The sequence below is a fragment of the Sarcophilus harrisii genome, chromosome 6 (genome assembly GCF_902635505.1).
Source record: "Sarcophilus harrisii chromosome 6, mSarHar1.11, whole genome shotgun sequence".
NCBI classification, from domain to species: domain Eukaryota; kingdom Metazoa; phylum Chordata; class Mammalia; order Dasyuromorphia; family Dasyuridae; genus Sarcophilus; species Sarcophilus harrisii.
Window position 1 is genome coordinate 117,145,767 of NC_045431.1, and position 15,277 is coordinate 117,161,043.

The window sequence follows — 15,277 nt, forward strand, 5'->3', positions numbered from 1 at the left end:
CTAGTATGCTCGCCATGAAAACCCCAAATGGGGTCACAAAGAGTTGGCCATGACTAAAATAGCTGAACAACTCTTAGAAAATGAGTCAATGAAGTTGAAGAGTCACATTCTCCCTGCCCTCAAAGAGATTATAATCTAAAAAGCAAGAGAGAAGAGGTACCAATAAACTTGGTAAAAGATAGATTTGGTAAGGGCAAAAAGAGATACTCAAATAAAAATAATGGAAACTCAAGTCAGTGTGCTCTCTCCCCAAGACCAAAATTCCTCAGTTCAGTCTGAGAGTATTTTTCCAAATCTCCCCTGACTTTGTTTCTCCAAATCTCCCTCAATTTTCTCCTTCAAGTATTTTTCCAACTCTTCCATGACTTTGTCCTTATCTCTTCAACTCCTCCTTGATATTATCCTTCAATCGTGTTTTCCTACTCCTCCTGGATTTTGTCTTCATAGCATTCTCCCCTATTCCTCCTGGTTTCATCTCCCCAATTGTCCTGATAATCAAAACATCCCTATGTCCCCAACTCTCCTAGTTTCTCCCCCTTCCTTCTGTCTATAATAATTGCCCCCTCTCAAAGAATGGCATAAAATCATACTTGGATTTTGCCTGAGACCTTTACTCATTAATAAAGATACCTTTTGGCAGGGAGAACGCCTCATTATTATTCTTCACAATTTTTGTGCCTCATCTTTCCTTTCCTGAGCCTTGTCAAGTGGCCACATCAAAAATGTTTTAAAAATTAGAGGAAAAGCTAATTTGACAAAAGGGTATATATATATCTCAAGGAATTCTTCCTGCAAGAGACAGCTCTTGATATGTCTTTTAGGGTGATACAGTAAAAAGACCATTAGCTCTAGAATTAAAAGATTGAGGTTCAAATCCACCACTCACACTTATTACATGTGTGATCTTGGCTATGTCAACATTCCTGGGTCTCAGTTTCCTTATCTATAAAATGAAGTGGTTGAATTTATATCAAAACTTCTTAAATTGTTGGTCATGCTCCCATATGAGGTCATGTAAATGAATGTGGGGATTGCAAAAAAAAATTGGCAACAATAAAAATTATATCTATTTCATAAGTATTCAACTTTATTTTTGTCTTTAATAAATGGTAAAATTACATGTATACCAAATAATTGTTTTAAAATAAATTTATAATTTAATATTAGTACATCTATTTTATAAATCTATTTTAGATTCCTATATGTCTAGGGTAGTATAAAATTTTCTCAGGTAAAATGTAGTTACGAGTAGAAAAAATTTATGTCCTGCATTAGATGATCTCTGAAGTCTCCTCCAGCTGTAAATCTACTTGTGTCAGACTCTTACTCTGCCATACTTAGAAAGCTCAGTGTCAGGTCTGGAATCAAGAAGACTTGAATTTAAATCCAACCCTAGACATACCTGGGCAAGTCATTTTACACTGTTTGCCTCAGTTTCCTCGTCTGTAAAATGAATTGGAGAAGGAAATGGCAAATCATTCTAGTATCTCTCCAGAAAACTTCAGATGGGGTCATGAAGATTCAGGCATGACTGAAACAATTGAACAATAGCAACTATACTTGGAGAGGCAGTGAGGTATAGGGTAGAAGATAAAGTATCAGATGTGGTGACAGGAAAGAATGGGTTCAAATGCCATTTCTGATACTTACTGGTTCATGTGGCCTTTGGCAAATCAGAATCTCTCTGAGGCTTAGTATCTTCATTTGTAAATGGATAATCATATAATGGAAAGGCAAGGCCTAACCTTACAGATTAATTGTGAGGCTTAAATGAGATGATAGATTTAAAGTACTTTGCTTAAGTTGAAATGTCATATAAGCTTTGATTATTATTATTACTACTATTTTATCAATGGCTATATGCTAGACAAAGAAATAGAATGTTTGGGCTTGTTCAAAATATACTGAATATAAATATTGTCCTAAGAATTTTAAAATAAATTATTGGTTCTTGCGTTTTTGCTTATTCTCTCTCACCTTCCCACCCCACCAATATTCAATTTGTTTTCAAAGTCCATCCTTACCTTCTCTAGCAGATCACCACCACCATCACCACCACCACACCTGCTGCCATTTACCACCTTTCATTTGGACAATCACAATGGCTTCCTCATGGATCTGTTGGGTTCAAATCTCTCCCTACTCCAGTCTATTTGTTAACTCAACTGTTGAAATTCTCTCTCTCTCTCTCTCTCTCTCTCTCTCTCTCTCTCTCTCTCTCTCTCTCTCTTTCTCTCTCCCTCTCTCTCTGTCTGTCTGTCTCTCTGTCTCTTTTTGTCTCTATGTCTCTCTCTGTCTGTCTGTCTCTTTCTCTCTGTGCATATATATATAAAATGTTGTAATTTATACATACACACAAACACATACATCCTTTGGCATTCAAAGTTTTTCAAAAAATCTGACCTCCCACTACCTTATGAATCTTCTTGTAACTCCCCATTATCCCTTATCAAGTACAATCCAATCTAGGAACAATGACCTCCTTGTAGTTCCTTTCACAGGATACTCTATTTCTAGACACCTGGAATTTTCTCTGGCTGTTTGGCTCCTCTACATGGAATGCTCTCCCTCCTTATTTCTGCTTCCTTTAAGTTCCAGATGAAATCCTATCTTCTACTGGAAATCTTTCCTGATCCCTCTTAATTCTAATGCCCTTCTGTTGTTTATCTTCAATTTATCCCATATTCGTGTACATAAACAGTTATTTGCATATTGTCTTCCCCTTCCCCAGTCCCCTGCCCAATTAGACAATAAGCTTTTTGAAGGCAAAGATTTTACCTTAGAACAGTATCTGGTTTCTTTAATAGATGTTTGTTGACTGATTGCTTAGAAATAGAAATGGTCTATTATTTTATACTCAAAGTAAAGTAAAAATGAATGTAACAAGGATGTACAAGGCACTTGGGTATTGAAGAAAACATTGCTGAGAACTTCTGGGAAGACTAGAGTGAAAACAGTCAAAGGGGGAAGTTTTTTGGAGGTGACAAGTGAATCTGGAAGCTTAAGATAATGGTGGTGACATCAGGAAGTGGGAGGAAAACCATAGGGTTGAGTATCAGATTCAATTCAACAAATATTTATTACAATAATAGTTATTATATACATAGTGCTATTATGATAGGCACTGTCCATAACACTTTGCAATCATGATTTCATTTGATCCTCATATTATTATTTCCACTTTACAGATGAGGAAACTGAAGCGATCAGGTTAAATGATTTGCAAAGGGTCACATAGCTGGTATAGTGCCTGGGGCTGGATCTGAACTCAGGTTCTCCAGATTCCAGGTCCTGTGTTTCTATCCAAACAAAACTATTCTGTGTAGGGGTACTGTGGCAGATACTCTTAAATATAACAAAGATAAATAAAATATTGTTCCCATCCTCAAAGAGGTTATAGACTAGCTGGGGTAGATCAGATATATGCTCTCATAACAATGACAGAAAGCAGATACTGAATCATAAGAAATATAAGATTTGAACCAAGGGATTCAAATGAGGGAGATTATATCACAGTTAAGGTTAGAATTAGCTAGTTTGTATCAGAGTATGGATTCAAATTTAGGTCCACAAGCAAAATGTTAGGTCCCACAAATCAGGGAAGGGCAATACATGATGAGATGGGTAGTTGATGAAGAGTTTGGCTTGGTGACATGGGACACATGAGGTCAAGTAAGCCATTTCTCTTTTTCTGTCTCAGTATTAGATCTATAAACCTCCCTTCCCCTCCACCCCCAAATTAAACCACATGACTTCTTTTTTCTGTTTTAACACTTTTTTTGGCCAATGCCTTATAGAAAAACATAACTCTTATGTTAATCAAATTTGCAGATGATACAATCATATTATTTTTTAAAATTAAATTTAACTTTTAAATTTATTTTTAATGTTTTATTAAAGAAAAACAGAATAGAAAAGCACAAAAGGAAAAGAAAAGAAAACAGCACAGAACATTGTCAAGTACCTAACAGAATATCAGAGAAGATTCAAAATATATTAACAATAAATTACCAGTTCAAGAAAAGATACATAATAGAAGAAATTATATTCATGAGTGTCCATCTTTGTTTCCTTGTATGTTATTCTTTTGTTCTCAATGTGTATTTGTTTTACTTTATTTTCCTACCTTTCAGTCTCCCTCTTCCCTCAAGTAGGCTATACTTGTGGGGGGAATCTGGAGAGCTTGAAATTTATATTTTATTTTTTTTATTATAATAACTTTTTATTGACAGAACCCATGCCAGGATAATTTTTTACAACATTATCCCTTACACTCACTTCTATTCCGATTTTTCCCCTCTCTCCCTCCACTTCCTCCCCTAGATGGCAAGCAGTCCTATATATGTTGAAGTATGTCGCAGTATATCCTAGATAAGAGCTTGAAATTTATTGACCTACTCTACATTTTCCCAGAATCTCCAGTAATATAATTTTTAAAAATTAACTTTATGAATGCTTTTTATCTCTAAATCATGGTCATTTCACTTTTCTTCCCCTTTAGACAGAACACTCTCTCTTATATAATAGAATAACAATTAAGCAAAACCAACTGATAAAGGAATCATGTCTAATAATGTATGTGTTATTCTTTCTCAGGAGTCTCTTATCTCTCTGCTTGAAGCAAGGAAGTATATTTCATTAACAAGTTTTCAGGACCTTTTTTTTTAATTGCTGAATTCATTTCTTTTTAATGATTTTTAAATTTAGATTAATGCAGCAATATAGATTACTTTCTTGGGTCTGTTTATTTTGCCCTGCTTCAGTTTATGTAAATTTTCCCATCTTACTCTGAATTCCTCATAAGCATAATTTCTTAGTGCACAGAGATTCCATTGTATTCATATACCATTGTTTTTCATCCATCACATACCTTGAGTGCTCTTTCCTCAGCTCTTCCTTGACTCTTTTCCCTTATTTATTATTTATTATCTATCTCTGCCTGCCTGCCTGTCTATTGCATATAGTTGTTTCCATATTGTCTCCTGATTTTAGAATATGATTTCCCTGTCAGAACTATATTCTTACTTTTCTTTGTATTTCTAGGGGTTAGTATATTTGCTGTCACATAGCGTTTAATGCTTACTAATTAACCAACTGAATTGATGGGTAACCTACTTTATTTCCAGTTCTTTACTTCCACAAAGAATGCTGTTACAGAGAAGCTGGTACATATTGCACCTTTGTTTCTATCTGATTTCCCTGGGATATGTGTCCAGTAGTGGGATCACTTAGTTAAAGGGGTTGGACAGATAATTTATTCACTTTTGAGGGGTGTATTTCCAAACTGAAATATAGAACAATTGAATTCTATGACAGTTCTACCAATACACTAGTGTGACTGTTTTTCTATAGCTCCTTCAATATTGACTGTCCAATCTTTTATCATCTTTGCTCATTTACATAGTATGAGGTAAAAACAATCTCAGAGTTGAATTCTTTTGAAAATTGTATCTTTCAATCAATTATGAATTGGGCAATGGCTCTAGGTATCTTATATATTTATGCAAATTTCTCATTTTGGGTTTTATAGAAATTTTTTATTTATAGAAAATATTTTATTTATAGAAAATTCATATGAATCCACTAAATAGCACAGTGGATAGGTTGTTCATCCTGAAATCAGGAAGACTCATCTTCCTGAGTTCAAATTTGGCTTCAGACACTTACAAGCTATGTTATCTGGAGCAAGTCACTTTATCCTGTTTGCCTCAGTTTCCTCATCTGTAAAATGATCTAGAGGAGGAAATGGCAAACCATTTTATCTCCTTTGCCAAGAAAATTCCAAATGGGATTTAAAAGAGTTGGACATGACTGAAATGATTAAAGAACAACAAAAAGAAAATCCATAGAAGTCTATTGTTCAGAATAAGAAAGTTGATAGTTGCCCATATTCTGCCCTAGTCAGACTGAAAGCCAGATTTTAAAAAGTACATTGACAAGCTGGAGCTCTTTGTGAGAAGTCCAATCAGGGTGGTGAAAAAAGCATGATATATTAGGATTGATTGGAGGAAATGGAAGTGTATAGCCTGGAGAAGATACTTGGAGCAGGAGGAGAAGATTTGGGGAGATATGATAGCTACTTCTAAATAGTGAAGGATTGTTATATGGAAAAGGTATTACATTTGCTTGGCTCCAGAGAGCAGAAGTAGGAACAATGGGTAGAAAGCAAAGAGGCTGATTTAGGGCTGACTTTCTTATAATTCTCTGCACCAAATTAGAACAAGCTGCCTTTGGAGGTAGTAAATTCCTCATCACTGGAGGTCTGCAGATGGAGGCTGGCTGACCGCTTGTCAGAGATATCATGGAGGAAATTTGTTTTGGTATGGATTGGAATAGATGGGCTTGGAAGTTCCAGGCAATTCTGAGAATCTAGGAATCTCCAGCCAGATGAATTTGAAGATCCTCCCTTCCGCCTTTAAAACCTTATCCATTTGGAATTCCTGCTTGAGTTTGGATTGAGGGTGAGATAGGATAGGGGCTAATATTAAATTGGGGGTAAAACCTAGGAGCAGAATTGAGATTAGAGGTAAATGGTCAAGATATAGGATCTATTAATGTAATGTAAAAGGAGGCAAACTCCCCTAGTGATGGCTCAGAGTAATTTTCAAAAACATTTTTCATTACTATTTTAGTATTCAACTCTTGTGGCTTACATTCTACAATTCAATGCTCAAATTCATTAAAGTTCATTTGTAGGCATGCTTTTCTTAAATAAAACTTAATGGAGTTAAAAATCCAAATCAAGTACAAAACAAATAAATTAGGAAGTCATTTTTTTTCTTAATAAATCAATCTTTTCTTCAAGAGGTTGTGATATAAAGTTGAAAAAACACAAGCCCTGGATGGATTCAAAACTACCCTTTGACATTTATTAGCTGTGACTGTAGGCAAGTCACTTAATCTTTCTTTTTTAAAATTTCATTTTATTTTAATAGTATTTTATTCTTTCCAATTACTTATAAAGACAACTTTAAACATTCATTTTATATAAAATTTTGAGTTCCAAATTTTCTACCTTTTTTCCTTCCCTCCTTTCCCTAAGACTGTAAATAATTTTATATAGGTTACACATGTGCAATCATGTAAAGTGTATTTCCATATTACACTTTGTGTTTTTGAGTCTTATTTTATTTATCTGTAAAGTGGAGATAAAAAAAAAACTAAGGTGCCTGCCTCAAAAGATGGTTGTGAGAATCAAATGTGTTTTCCATATAGTACTGTGGAAATTTTAAATTCGATGTAGATATCACCAATTTTTTTTTAATTCTCTAAGCACATATAAATAGAATTTACATTTTTAATGCATCTCTTCAGAAAAATATTCTACCTAGTCAACAGAGTAAGAATTGTAATTATATATGATATTTAATTATAATAGAGTTATGTGAAAAGAGTGACAAGAAAATATAACAAATGAAAACTATTTAAATTGAGATACTTTGGGGTTTATGTGGTAAACACAGGTGAATTATTTAATCATTATTAAACCACAGCTTAAAAAGAACATTTTAAATAATTAAAATTCTATTATTTTATTCCATTTTATTCTTTTGTTCCTTTAGGCACAGTGACTAGGGCATAGTCGGTGATCAATAAATCCTTAATGACTCATTGACTTTATTAAATATCATCGATGTGTGAGGCATCATTCTAGCACCATTAATTATTTCAAAGCAACATCTTCAAGCCATATCAATCTCCTCAGAATAGGTTGCCCTGCCAACCTCTCCCAACTTGTTTTTAATTCAACAGGTACTTTACAGTGGTTGGTTATGATCTCCATGGTTACAGAGTAAATTTGCAGGATTTATTTGGAAATCTTTTAACATTTACAAAAAATTTAAGCTGTTTTCCTAGATGTTATTCCTAAAATAATTAATTGTTCCTTTTTGCAAAGTGACCTAGTCTCTATTGATAGCATCATTTAGAAATATGAGTCAAAGTAGAATTTATTGAGGCAAATAGTTGACTTCCTTGAGAGCCTCTCCCAAACTTCATTAGTGTCTCCATTCTCATAATTGTGTTTCCTTTTAACCCAGTTCCAGGAGTGTGTCCAGGTATAGTTTGGTCTTAAATGACCATGAAATTTTAGTTTAAACCAAAGTCTGAAGCTTAGGTTAGATGAATGATCAGAAAATGGGATTGGGCATAAAAGCCCTAAGGATTCAGGACTTTCTGCATTAAATCTGATATTTTAGTCTACTCAAAACCTTGGAATAGTTCAAACAATTTCCTAGAGTTCTTTTAAAATTAAAAATACTCCATGAGACTAAGATTTATATAAACCAAAATAGATATTTCAGGCTTTCCCTGATCTGGACTTCAGTGTTTGAACATAATTTGGAGCAGAACTGTTTTTTGGGAGGTAGGGATAAAAGCAGGAAAAAATGCTTTTCCTTTATATTCATAGGTCTGCTTGGTGTAGAATTGCCCTTGAATTTAAAACTTGAGTTCCTCTTCTTCATTTTCCCTACTTACTCGTGTAGCGACAATTTTCTTTTTCCTATGCCAACACTGATGAGTACAAATAGTCTGGAAAAAAGCAAGATGTATATTTTTGTTGTTGTTGAGATGCTTCAGTTATATCCAACTATTTGTGACCCTATTTGGGGTTTTCTTGACATAGATACTGGAGTGCTTTGCCATTTCTTTCTCTAGCTCATTTAATGAAGAAAGTTAAGGCAAACAGCATTAAATGACTTGCCCAAGCTAGTAAGTGTGTGAGGTCAGATTTGAACACAGGAAGATGAGTCTGTCTTCAGGCCTGTCACTCCATTCATTGTATTACCTAGATGTCTCAAGATGTGAATATAAAGTCTGGATAAACAGTGAAAAGGAACTGATTAGATTTGTCCCTGATAAATCCATTATAATAGGAACTTAACTTGATTTTTAAAATAAGGGAATCAGGCAATTTGTAGTTGGAAAAGCCTTCAGAGGTCATCTAGTTTAATCTACATATGGCCAAGATTCCCCACTTGGAAGAGACCATTCTGGTGGATAAGCAACCTCTTCTTGAAGACCTCTAGTGAAGAGGAAGCCACTTTATCCTGAGGCAGCCCATTCTACTTGGGAATGGTTCTAATTATTAGGAAGCTTTTTTTCCTACCATCTAACCTAAATTAGTTTTTATTCTAATTCAACCTTTTTGTTTCTTTGTAGTTCTGCTCTCTAGGGCCAAGTAGACAAAATCCAAAACCCCTTTCACTCAAATCTACAAGTTAAATAAATGTTCATGATTCTTTCATCATATGATATGATCTGGAAGGACCTTCACCACCTGAGTTTTCCTCTTTTAGATGTCAGTTTTTCTATATCCTGCTTAAAATGTGACTTGCATAAGTGAAAATAATATTCCAGATGTGATCTAAACAAGGCAGAAGATTACAGGATGCTCCCTTTCTAGATTCTGGAAAATCTGTCTCTTAATGCAGCCCAAGATCACACGAGCATTTTTTGATTGTTGTATCATGGGGTTGATTCATATTAAGCTTAATACTCCTAAATCTTTTTCAGATGAATTTCTTTCTAGACATTGTCTCCTTTATGTTGTATTTGATATTTTGTATTCCGATTCTCTTATCCAATATATTAGTGATCCCTAATCATTTTGAGTCAAGATTCTCCTCTAAGGAGTATTGTGGCAAAAATGTTGGACTTGATGAGAAGAGATCTGAGTTCAAATACTGTCTCGGATACTTAAAATGTGATCAAAGATAAGTCACTTATCATACCATCCTGTTTTCTCTTCTATAAAATGGATAGCACCTAATTCACAGGGTTGTTCTAAGAACCAAATGTAATAGCATCTGTAAAGTGCTTTGCAAATCTTAGGGCATCATATATTATATATTATTACATATTATATACCTGCCCTTCCATTAGCAAGGCCACTAAATGGCACCATGGGTAGAGCTCTATGCCGGGGGTTAGGAATATTTGAGTTTATATCTGGCTTTAGATCATGGGCAATTCATTTCATCTCTGTGAGCATTAATTTAATTTCCTCAACTATAAAATGGGAATAAGAAGAGCATCTATCTCCCAGGGTTATTGTGAAGATTAAATGAAATATTTGTAAAAGGTGCTTATCATAGTGTTTGGTACATATAACATATTTAATAAATGCTTCTTCCCTTCCTTGTTCTTTTATACTTTACCATACAAATTTGGTGAACATTCCATCTATGCTTCTTTTTGAGTCACTGATGAAAATGTTCAATAATATAGATCTCTGTTTTTACACTCTTCATTAAAGTCTTACTCTATTGCTTCATTATAGTGTTTGGCTGAAATTGGGTTCCAAAAGATTATACCAATTTTGCAAAAATTCTCCCAAGTCCTACCATCTTAGTTCAAGATGAACTATATATTTTTTGTAAAATGATTGGCCTGGTTGTTCATCTCTAGGGGTTTTGTCATCAGGTGTGGAGGAATTATAATAAACACCAAGGGAAACACAAATTAAATCTTATTGAGATAATTTTGAATTCAAATACTTAATATGTGTTTAAAGGTAGGGCTCATCTTTGAAAAGATTTCTTCATGGAATGTATGAATTTTCAGATGAATTGCTATCTAACAATTTGCCCCATCTTCTAATTCTGAGATTGATTTTTTGGGGACCCATGTATAAGACTTTACATTTATATTATATTGTTGAAGCCTTTTTTGAAGCTGGCTCTGTCTCTCAGTGGGGTTAACCTTCCCTCCCAATTTTCTGTCATCTGCAACTCTAAAAAACAAGTCCCCAAATCACTGATATAAAATGTTAAATAGTACAGGGACAAGCACATATCCCTGTGTGTTAATTTTTCAGAAAAACATTTCATGTAGTTTGCCTTCATTCTCATGATGTCTTTCAAATTTCCCTCCCCTTCCTATTTGTCATTATCAGAAACTTTGACTTCTAAGTATAATATTCTATGGATGGGGAAGGAAGAACTTGGTGAAACAGAAAAGAGCTAGAGATAAAACTGTATATAGTTTCATACAGCTTCACGATGTTGGATCCTGATATTTATTTTGTCTCCTTATGGATAGTTCTTTAATTTGAAAATGTGTGCTTAGCGGAATTCATTAAAATTTTGTCCATTAAGGAAGAAAAAAGAAATTTAAAAAATAGCTGCTCTTCAAACACTAAACTGCTTTTATTCTCAATACCCAGAGAACACAAGAGACAGCATCGTAAAAGGAAGAACAACTTAGACTCTCTACAAAGAAGACCAGAGTTCAAATTCACCTCCACCCTGTCCCACACATATTATTTGTGCAATGCTGGGCAATTCACTGAGCCCCAAAATCAATACTCCCAGGTAGGTAGCTCTCTAAGACTATCTAAGGAAGAGAAAGAACAATCATATCTGGTGGAAGGAGTTTCCACATTAAGAGTTCTCTATACCATTTATAACAATAAGTCTAGACCACAAAAAATAAATAAATCCAGACAACAAAGATTGATTTGATTTCTTTCCAATTGACCTGATGGTTCTTGGAGCTTTAAAAATACATTACAAAGCTCTTTGCTGAGATTACAGAAATTTTGTCAAGATTAATTTGAATTTGTTTAAAGCTATGAATCTTTACCATTACAATTCATGACACAAAGACAACCCCAACTGTCCCATAAGGTTAAACATCATGAAGGGTCTTTTTCTCCTGAGACATCTTATGGCTAGCCAGAGTCAGATGAAAAGTTATCTTCTTGGATGGACTCAATATATGGTAGTCATGTGGCTTTCATATGTAATGCAATAAGAAATATCACTCCTGGCATTTGAAAATGTCCAACTAGGTTTTTAACCGCCTCCCCCTTCTCCCCCCCAAAAAACCCAAAACCCTAAAGATCTTTAGGAGTAAATTGTTAAAGTACAAACTTAAAATATCTCCACTCAGATTCATGGTTATCTGTTCCATAAGAATTAGAGTTTGGAGATTCAAGGAATCAGATCAGTTATACAAATAGTAACAGAAGAATCCCTGTTCCATCAAGTCTTGGTGATTTTCAAAAGAAGTTGGGCCTGAGGTTGGTTCAGGATGCTTGCTTATGGAATGATTTGTTGAATAACTGGCATAAATTTGGTCTGCCTCCCCCATTCCTTTGGTATTCTGGGTTGTTATATGATTTACATCAACATGGAAAATAAAAAACAAAATTCAACAACTTTGGAACTTGTTCACATTTGTCTTCCAATTGCTGATCTTCTACAGTGTATATTTTGTCTCCCACCGTATCTAAGGTGCCGACACACAGTTGGGCTAGGGACTGGATCTGGGATTTCACTACTGTGATGAAGAAATTCTATCAGTAAAGGTTAATGCTTTCTCAGCAACAATCTTAGAGTTCCCTCAGGCACTGAGAAATAGAGTGACCTGGTCAGGGTCACATAGTCAGTATGTGTCATAGATGAGTCTTCCTGGCTACAAGTCATCTCTCTATCACCTACTCCATTATGCCTCTCTCTGATATACAGTAGGCACTTAATAAATGCTTATTGGTATATTTATTGATCTCTAGTGGAAGCTTAAAAAAGAATTCCCTTCATGTGAGTTTTTTAATTCATGATTAAAATATCATTGTCTATCTCGGAATACTCTCTCTTCTTTACCAGAGCAAACTCTAAGGAAGAAGAAGTCTTTTTTTAAAGAAACACCATCAGGACATTGCCATTGAATAAACATTCAAATATCAGTAAGTCTCTATCCAGCGCTGATTCTGGAGACTGACTGATCACTGCTATTCTGATTCTTCACAGTAGCTTATTTCTAATATGGCTTCCTACAGTCCAGGACTAGAGAAATTGATGAATTTAGAATTTGGATAAACCAGTCCCTTTGTTTTATACTGGGGTTTTACAAACTTTTCACCTAAATCACAGGCAAAGGGACCTATGCAAAAGGACACACAATTTCCCTTTTAGTTGGATTAGGAGCATGACAAAATAATTGATATTGACGTAAGCCTCTTCTGATACTGAGTGGAAGAAATCAATGTAGATTATAGAAGTGAATACCAGCTAATGTCTTGTACGTGATCATGACCATCCTGGGACAGACTTCTTTGCAAGGAAAAGTGACAGAGATGGGTCTAGGAACAGAAGCAGTACGGGTGCCCAGTCTAGTTGACAAAATGCCAGGACCTTTGCCCAGCTGGTTTATCCTGAGTTTGTATGAAGAAGAACAAGTGATTTAGAGTTGGATGAATTAGAGACAGCTGAGATGATCTCTTTCTTGAGGCAAAAAAAAAAGTCACTTAAAATAATAGAAAAAGAATTGTGTGTAGGAGAGTATGTATATAACCATCTCATAAATGGTCCATTTATAATTTATCTAGCCTTGATTCTGTTAATGAAGCTGTTATTCAAATACAAAAGGAAGGAAATGAAACTTTCCATTTTGGAGACATATTGACTGATATTATTTTGGGACTCCAGGAATCAGATCTGTTATACAAATAGTAACAAGAGAATAAATGCTAGGGCACAGCTGCTCAATTGCACCGAATGCATCACACTGGGCTGGCTGTTTAGCATGCATACCACTCGGGACCAGGAGCCATTGTTGGGCAGTGGTGCTATCCCGACCAATTTGCACATAACATTGTAAACATCCACTGCTCTGATTGGAGCCGCTCTGAAGTTGGACTTGAAATCTGAAAGGGAAATACAAAGAGACTCTCACTTAATGAGCAGAGAGGGACTGAACTAAAATGGAGGAGGGAATGGTTGTATTTCTTGGGCAGTATAATCCTTTGGGTTAAAAACAGCAATGAAATGGACAAAACCCAATGAGCTAGCAGCAGATAAGAGGTGTGTGTTTTTTTTTAAACATAATACTATTTTACTGAGTGGAATGGTTTTTCACAATCAACAAACAATATGTATAATTTGATTTTACATTCTCTATATCTTCCAGTTCATAATGGTTGGAGGTAGAGGGAAAGTGCCTATTGTGTGCCAGGCATAAGCAATTTATAGACATTATCTCATTTGATCAATTGTAAATTAATGAAGCTATGTCCCCATTATTGAACTTTTTACCCCCATTGTAGATGCCCTCACTTTCTGTATTGTGAAGACTTTGTTTGGTTTAGGCAGCTAGATAGTGCAGTGGCTAACAAGTCATATCTGGAATCAAAATGATTCATCTTTCTGAGTTCAAATCTGGCCTTAGATACTTACTAGCTGTATGACCCTGGAAAAGTTACTCCAGTTCTTCTTTGGCTACAAATTCCTTCCTTCTCCACGGATCTGAGAAGTAAACTTTCCTTTGTTCTTATTTGTTTATAATATCACTCTTTATGTCTAAATCATGAACCCATTTCGACCTTATCTTAGTATATGGTGTTAGGTGTGAGTTAATGCCTAGTTTCTGCCATCCTAATTTTTCACTTTCCCAGCAATTTTTGTCAAATGTGAGTTTTTATCCCCAAAGCGGGGGTCTTTGGGTTTGTCAAATACTAGATTAATATAGTCATTGATTATTTTGTCCTGTAAACCTATCCTATTCCACTGATAGACTACTCTGTTTCTTAGCCAGTACCAAATGGTTTTGATGATTGCTGTTTTATAACATAGTTTTAGGTCTGGTACAACTTGGCCACCTTCATTTGCATTTGTTTCATTAATTTCGAGATCATAGTTTCTAAAACATGATTTTTTAATGCTGCTTCCTGCTTTTCTTCATAATAGATTTTACTCTATCACCTCATTTTAATTCTAAAATAATCTTTTTTTCTTCGAGTTTTATGTCTTACAAATATTATTGGATTTTGTTTTCTAATCCATTCTACTTTCCTCTTCCATTTTATCAGTGTTAATTCCATTCACATTCAGAGTTATGAATATTTAACTTTGTATAAAGTTAAATCTCCAGCCTATCCTCTTGTACCTCTTCTTCTCTAGAGTACTTTCCTCTTTGTAAAAAAAAAAAATGGTGATAGAAGAAAAGGTATTTGCCTTATACTTGTGATCTTATAAAGAAAAAAAAACCCCAGCTACACCCAGAGAAAGAACTCTGGGTGATGACTAAAAACCTTTACATTGAACTCCCAATCCCTATATTTATGCCCACCTGCATTTTTGATTTCCTTCACAAGCTAATTGTACAATATTTCAGAGTCTGATTCTTTTTGTACAGCAAAATTATAGTTTGGTCATGTATACTTATTGTGTATCTAATTTATATTTTAATATATTTAACGTCTACTGGTCATCCTGCCATCTGGGGGAGGAGATGGGGGTAAGAGGTGAAAAATTGGAACAAGAGGTTTGGCAAT

The 15,277-nt window shown here is 34.7% G+C and overlaps 1 protein-coding gene across 1 annotated transcript in view; it reads right to left on the minus strand.

Moving 5' to 3' along the window:
• Positions 1 to 10,674: 10,674 nt before the first annotated feature.
• ENPP6 (ectonucleotide pyrophosphatase/phosphodiesterase 6) overlaps positions 10,675 to 15,277 on the minus strand; it is a 160,801-nt gene continuing 156,198 nt past the window's right edge. The window contains exon 8 of the mRNA XM_031943293.1: positions 10,675 to 13,651. Coding sequence (XP_031799153.1) covers positions 13,446 to 13,651 — 206 coding nt within the window. The 3' untranslated portion in view covers positions 10,675 to 13,445. The remainder of the gene's footprint in view (positions 13,652 to 15,277) is intronic.